At 31.4% G+C, this 7,642-nt stretch overlaps 1 protein-coding gene across 1 annotated transcript; it reads left to right on the top strand.

Annotated features, from left to right (window-relative positions):
* The first annotated feature begins 232 nt into the window (after positions 1-232).
* LOC131007917 (uncharacterized) lies at positions 233-988 on the top strand. Its single transcript, XM_057934829.1, has one exon. It carries the CDS (start codon positions 233-235, stop codon positions 986-988), a length of 756 nt encoding a protein of 251 aa, XP_057790812.1.
* Positions 989-7,642: the final 6,654 nt, after the last annotated feature.

Here is a 7,642-nt window from a genome sequence, read left to right as displayed (position 1 = left end):
GCAACACAAACTTGTCAAGTCCTATTAAGAAAAAAACGGGGTGGTGGAAGAAAATCGTTGAAGTCTGTGGGGGGAGGGAGGAAAATGGTTCAAAGAGAGTTTGGATATGCAGATTGGAGAAGGTGATTTTTTCAAATTTTGGAATCACTGTTGGGTTGGGGGAAAAAGGTTGAGCGATAGATTTCCTAGGCTGTATCGCCTTTGTAAAAATCAGGACGGGTTTATTTCCAATATGGGAGAATGGTTGGGGGAAGTGTGGGAATGGAAGTTGGAGTGGAATCGAGAATTGAGGGAGAGAGAAAGAGCACAGGCCGATGAGCTGTTGTCCTCGATCAAGGAAATCAATCTTCAAGCAGGAATGAAAGACTGTTGGAGGTGGAAACATACTCCCAATGGCTTGTTTTCAGTAAATTCAGCATACAAAGCATTCCGACAAGCAAGATCGGAGAATGGGACTAATTGTGAGCAAATGGATTTCAAGAAACTGTGGAAGGCTCCAGCTCCTCACAAGATGAAAACAACAGCTTGGAGGATTCTTAAAGGAAGAATGGCGACGTGTGATAACCTCATCCGAAGAAACATTTTGGCCGCTAATTCGAACTCCGACTGCATTCTCTGTAAGTCGCAGCTGGAGGACCTGAATCATCTTTTCTTCTCCTGTCAGATTACTTGTGATCTTTGGAAAGAAATTTTATCCTGGATAGGTATTCAGACGACAATGCAACGTATGGCAAAGGAGAACTTCCTTGCTTTTTCTAATCTTGGGGACAAGGTAGATTTTCATTTTATGGCTTGTGTTTGGATCTGTGTGGTGTGGTGTATTTGGAAAGCAAGGAATGATTGTATTTTTAGCAAAGCGTCATGGAACATATCCAAAGTGGTTACAGAGATCAAGATAAGAACGTGGAGCTGGACGCAGGTGTATAAACAGATGCCACAGTCTTTGGACTTAAAATCGTGGATGATTAAGCCAAAGGTGATTGAGTGAACTCCTGTTTGCTCATGAAACGGGAGTGTTTGATTTGGGTTCTGAGGTTTGTTGTTATGGTTTTTCTTTGCTGAAGCTTGTTGTTGGTGTTTTGGGTTTGGGTTGTAGACTTTGGTACTACTGGTACCACCCTCTAATTTTTATAAAACTCCTTTTTCTCTGATAAAAAAAAAAACACAAACTTGTCCATATTAATATAAACGTTTTTTCTTTTCTTTTTTTCCCCCAAAAGTATACTTTGACCGAAATTTTCCGTTAATTCAAACAAGTGCTTATCTATGTTTTTTCGCACTAGACATTTTAATCTGAAAAAAGATGGTGAAATTTAGAAATTTAACCACGAAATATATTAATTGTAACTTATTTTATCATATCGATAATTTATAGTAATGGTTATTTGAAATCATGGAGCAGGGGAAATCTTGGTTAACCAATCAACTACATCAAAAAATTAAATTAAAACATCATGAGATTTTGTAAAATATAAATCAACAATGTTTACGAGTTCGTATTTTTTAAAATTCGTTTTTTTTTAATTAAACATATAACTATATATTTAAGGGAATGTGACATGTCAGTAAACATAACAACAAACATCCTAAACTGAAACAATTAGTAGTATAGATATAATATCATCAATTAAGTATGGGGACCCAAACACTTATTAATACACGTGACACAGCATTGGTGCTGATCGATAAATTTAATACATGGATACGAAGCCCATAACGCTCGCTCGCTACTCAATCAATAACAATAAATACAAAAATAAATAACCTTTAAAACAAAATACCAAATAAATATTAATAAAAATTAAAATAAATAAATAACTCACTCCTATTCTTGTCGCAAGTAATTGGACTCACATGTAGGGATGTCAATGCAGCCCGAAACCCGTGGGCCGACCCGAATAACCCGATAAAATTAGAGGGTTAGGGTTGAAAAATCGCAACCCGAAAAAAAACCTCCAGCCCGATTAGCCCGCACCCGACTAACCCGGAACCCGATAGGGATAGCCCGAAAACCCGATGGGCTGACGGAATTGTGACTGATGCATCCAGTTACAACTTCTGCTATGTTTAGATCTATGGTATTTGCTTAAATATATATATGTAGCCTCATTAAAAAAAAGTGAAATTAATTAGTTAGAATATATATGTGTGTGTGCGTGTGCAATCTCATTAAAAAAAGTGAAATTAATTACGAATTTTTTGTAGAAATTGATTATTAGTATATCATTAGTTAGAAATTAATTATTAGTATCTCATTTTAAAGTGATACCAATTTTATTTTTTTTGTCAATGAGACGTGCATGGCAAATCCACTAATTATTCAGTATTAATCCATATTGATTCTAGTGCATTGATACATGTTAAATTTTACTATCTCATTTTAATATAATTTTATTTATGTAATTTTGAATATCTTATATTTTTGCATTTCATGCTTTGCTATATAATTTATATATTTAATATCTATGTATATTTTATACATTATACATTAGATCATTAGGAATAATAAAATACAAATGATAATTTTATTTTTACGCCTTTAACCTGATTAGCCTGATGGGCTAGCCCGAAACCCGAAAGTTTAGGGTTAGGGTTGAAGATTTACAACCTGAAAAAATCTCCAATCCGATTAGCCCACACCCGACTAACCCGGAACCCGATAGGGCTAGCCCGAAAATCCGATGGGCTGGCCCGATTGACATCCCTACTCACATGGTATGATCTATTTTATCGTGTGTAGGTTAGGAAGGGTTGGGATGCCCAGGGGTGGTAAAACTCGGTTTATCGGTTATAACCGTGATCGAATCAAATTTTTAGTTAATTGGTTAATCGATATTTGATCATCGGTTCGAATTGATTTTCGGTTATCGAATTCTCTAAAATTCGGTTAATTGGTTTAACCGGTAATCAGTCGGTTAAAATCGATTAACCGAATTAATAATTAAAATATTATATTTTATTTTTAAAATTAAAATTAAAGTTGTTCGTTTTATTATTATTATTATTATTATTATTATTATTATTATTATTATTATTATTATTATTATTATTATATACATATATAAATCCACATTTCTATATAAGTAATTTTTGTTCTATATAAACATAAATAATAGTTTGGTGGAGTGGATAAGATTGTTACCATTCTTTCAAAGGTAACATATTCAACTTCCGGTATCGTCCAGCAAATGTTTTTTTTTAAATGAACAGTTCAGTTATTTGCAATTTACCGTTTCGATTAACGATTAGTGAAATTATCTCTATTCAGTTTCGAACTTTCGATTAACCGAAAAATCGATTTGATTACCGAACTAATTACCAGCCCTAGAGTTATCAATGAGATCAATCTATTCAATTTCAAATTAGTACATTTAATTTTATGCTACGTTTTGTTTGGGTCAATCGGATTTTTTTTTTTTTTTTTTTTTTTTATCTTTTTGAGCTAAACTTTGTTTATCATAATCTAAAATATCTGATTTTTCGGACTAGCTAAGTTTATGATTTTTACATGAATATCATTTCAACATAAAACTTACATAATAACTAATCAGTAGTTTCATTGCTAATAAAGATTGAGTTAGACATTTAACATAATGGTTGTACGTCTTTTCTTTAATTTTTGTCATAAATCTTTTACTAACATCAAAATCTTGGAGTATTATCAAATTAAAAAAGAAATAATGAAATTTTATAACCTACTAATAAAAACAAATTCGATTAATCGGACCAATCCACTAGGTTTTGACATATTTTCAGTTCGGATTATTTCAATTTTTTTCAAATTATAATTTTTTGGCCATGACCCTCCTTTTCTTTTGTTATCAGCCTGTCGTCCATTTAAGGTTAAATGGACCTAAATATACTTTTCAACAAAATATACAATTATGTGCGTGTGTTGGCCAAACATTAAGGGGTTAATGCGTGAACCCAAAGGTTTTGGATTTGAGTTCCTTGTGGCCTGCATTTGAATTTCTTTATTTAATATTGTTAATTTATATAAAAAAAAATGTACAATTATTTACATGATTTACATATACCATCAGTCATCATCAATATACATAGTGTCCGGATAATTAGGTTAAACATAATATCATTTGTTAACACTGTGCTCCAATCTTTAAATTTATTTATTTATTAATTTTTTAAAAAAAGAAGCTAAATCTGGTATGTTAACGGGGGTAATAATGAGCACATGACTACATATTTATCATCATCGTCGAAAAAGGCAAAAACCCAAAGGGAGATATATTATTAGGATTATTATCAATAAGTTTGAGTGACGGAAAATGTGTGTTGGGCCTTACTGATCCAACACGAAGTCCCATGAAAGGGCCAGTGAGTGGGCTAAAAATTTTGATGAGTCTAATCTTGGCCGACATACCAAAATTTATTGGTAAAAAATAAAAGGGTGATTTTAAACACAGCCCCCAATTTTCTCACTATAGCCTCCTATTTAAAAAAATAATAAAATTAATTATGATTGTACTATTATACCCTTATAATTTTTAATTTAAATATGTAATAAATTACTATAAGTTATAAAAATTAGTTTGAAAATATATCACATATAACCGAACTCAAAATTCATTTATATAGCCCCAGCTAAAAATTTAAGAACATCAAACATGAACAAGAACATGAATGTTTTTATTCCAGAGCGCCAATCGAACTGTGTTCATTTCACCTTTAGAAATTAATTTCTTCTTCTTCTTTCTTTAGCCCACAAATTCTTTTTTCTCTCTTTCTCTTTGTCTAGCACATCTGGATTTCTTTTTCTTTTTCCTTTTAGTCTTGTTTTCTCATCATGTTATGAAGATCAAATTTCTACAATGTTGAAATTCTGAAAATCCCCAATTTTATTCATCCCTATTATTAATAACTATGGGAGTCGAGAAGCATTCGATTTTCCAGCACCAACAGCTTCCCAAATGAGGTATCTGCTCTGTGTTTCTCGGGTCTTCATAGGTTATCTCGCAGTTTTAGCTGTGGAAATAAAGCACAAATCTCAGAAATTCCACTTCCGTTGTTTCTAGGGTTCAGCCTTCTCGCAAATCCTCCATTCACGAAAGCTATAATATTCATCCCTAGGGGAACCAGAAAAATACCGCAATTTTGTACGAATGTTTTGTTTACCAGTTCAAAGATGTTGATTTTATAAAAAATTGTAATCTTAGAAAATGGGGATTATGAGAGACAATAATCGCTCATCTTCTTCAGCAATTTCACCTTCTGCCCATTTGAGAACTACGTATCACAATTGCTTCAACCGATGGTATTCGGAGAAATTCCTGAAAGGGCAGTGGGATAAAGAATGGTGCATTTCTGAGTGGGAGAAATACAGACAATGTTTATCTCAACATTTGGATGACAAGCATCTAAGTAGGTTCTTGGAAGTTGATGTAGTGTTGGATTTGACTAATTGAGTTGAATTCAAGAGCAAAGCCCGTGTTTCTCAGTGATTTTATTTCCTATTGAGCTCAAGATCCCTGCCACGAAGATTTGTATGATGCTGGCTTTGTTTCATGTTCTTTATGATTTATAAACTCCGATGCTGTTGCAGGTATTGGGAGCATGAGATGATCTGCATGGAAGATCTTATTCATGAGATCTTTGACTGAGGGACCCCGTTTTAAGGAGGCCAACAACTTTTTATGGCTGTTCCAACTGAAAGCACCGTTGGGTGGATTGAAGAAGAAGAAGAGGAATCACTATGTTGAAGGCGGTGATGTTGGTAATCGTACGTGATAATTTAATTAATGAGCTGATTAGGATGATGAATTATGCTTATTTGGTGTTCAGATTTTGCTTAAATGATTTTTGACTATTACCAGTTCTTTAACTGGATTTTTGCAGTTTGTTTTAGACATGAACCTCCAAATATAAACAAGTTTTTATTTGTTTTCTGAGTTATGGATGATATACTTGTATGTAAATATGTGATTTTCTTGACTTATCTGTTCTTACTGTATCTCGTCTACGGAATCGCATGGAAAGTATTTTTCATTTAAGTCACTTTTCCAATGGTTTTTTAATTTCTCTGTGTATGGTTTTATACCATCTTTAGATAGGGGAGAGCTTCTTAGCTTCATGCGTCAAAGTGCTTTTTCCGCAAAATTATGTTCTTAAAATTTTGTTGGGGGCTATATTAATGGAGTTATTAGGGTTCAGTATTTTTAATATTAGACCAAGATGGGGGCTATATGATTTATCTGTGAATTCACGTTATTAACGATGGAGTTATTAGGATTATTTATCAGTATTTTTAATATTAGATTAGAATGGGGGCTATATAATTTATCTGTATTAGATTAGGATGGGGGCTATATGATTAATCCGTGAAAAAAAGCATACGTAATGTACTTTCAAATTAATTTTTATAGCTTATAATTTATTACAGATTTAAAATAAAAGTTATAAGGGTATAATAGTACAATCATAATTAATTTTATTATTCTTTTAAATAGGGGGCTATAGTGAGAAGATTGGGGGTTGTGTTTAAAATTACCCAAAATAAAATACTCCCTCCGTCCATTACACTCTACCATTACTTATCTTTTTTTTTTTTTTGTTCAAGTAAAATTTTATTCAAGATATCAGTGGAACATTGGTACCAGAGGTACCGAAAGCTAATACAAGAAAAACGTTGTGAGCTCGAGAGAGCACCACTTCGAAAAGCCAACATCCGAATCTACAATGCCAAAAATTTTATTCCAACTCCACATTCTACCTTTAGTTTCCAAGACCAGTCTTTGAACGTCCCACACCTTTCCTTTGAATTTGCTCTCATTCCTACTCTTCCAAATAAGCCAGACAATACATATCCACAACGCCTTGAGAAAAACTTTCTGCTTCTCTTTCCTCTTCCAGCATGAATGAACATAGAAAAGTGCTAAGAGATACCTTGAGGTCTCGTTGTTCTATTACCTATCCACTGCTGAATTTGGTCCCAAACCTGCTCAACCTTCGGGCATTGTAAAAAGAGGTGAGCTTGTCTAATTAATCTAATTTTGATGTTAATTAAATGGGCCAGTTATATTATTTCCAGTTTATTTATTTTCCAGTTTATTTATTTATTTATTTTCGAATTTTCAGTCTATTTATTTATTTATTTTCTGAAAAATTTATTTCTAGTTTATTTATTTTCAAGATTATTTATTTATTTTCTGAATTTTCAGTTTATTTATTTATTTATTTTTGAATTTTTAGTTTATTTATTTTTTGAAAAATTAATTTCTAGTTTATTCATTTTCTGAATTTTTAGTTTATTTATTTTCTAAAAAATTAATTTCTAGTTTATTTATTTTTCAGTTTATTTATTTATTTATTGTTGAATTTTCTGTTTATTCATTTATTTATTTTTGAGTTTTCAGTTTATTTATTTATTTTCTGAATTTTCAGTTTATTATTTATTTATTTTTGAATTTTCCAGTTTATTTATTTTCTGAATTTTCAGTTTATTTGTTAATTTATTTTCGAATTTTCCAGTTTATTTAATTATTTTTCTGAATTTTCAGTTTATTTATTTATTTATTTCCAAAATTTCCAGTTTATTTATTTATTTATTTTCTAAAAAAATTATTTCCAGTTTATTTATTTATTTATTTATTTATTTTATGAATTTTCAGTTTATTTATTAATGTCA

The sequence above is a fragment of the Salvia miltiorrhiza genome, chromosome 2 (genome assembly GCF_028751815.1).
Source record: "Salvia miltiorrhiza cultivar Shanhuang (shh) chromosome 2, IMPLAD_Smil_shh, whole genome shotgun sequence".
NCBI lineage: Eukaryota > Viridiplantae > Streptophyta > Magnoliopsida > Lamiales > Lamiaceae > Salvia > Salvia miltiorrhiza.
The sequence above is the reverse complement of the archived record's forward strand: the minus strand, read 5'-3'. Positions and strand labels throughout refer to the sequence as shown.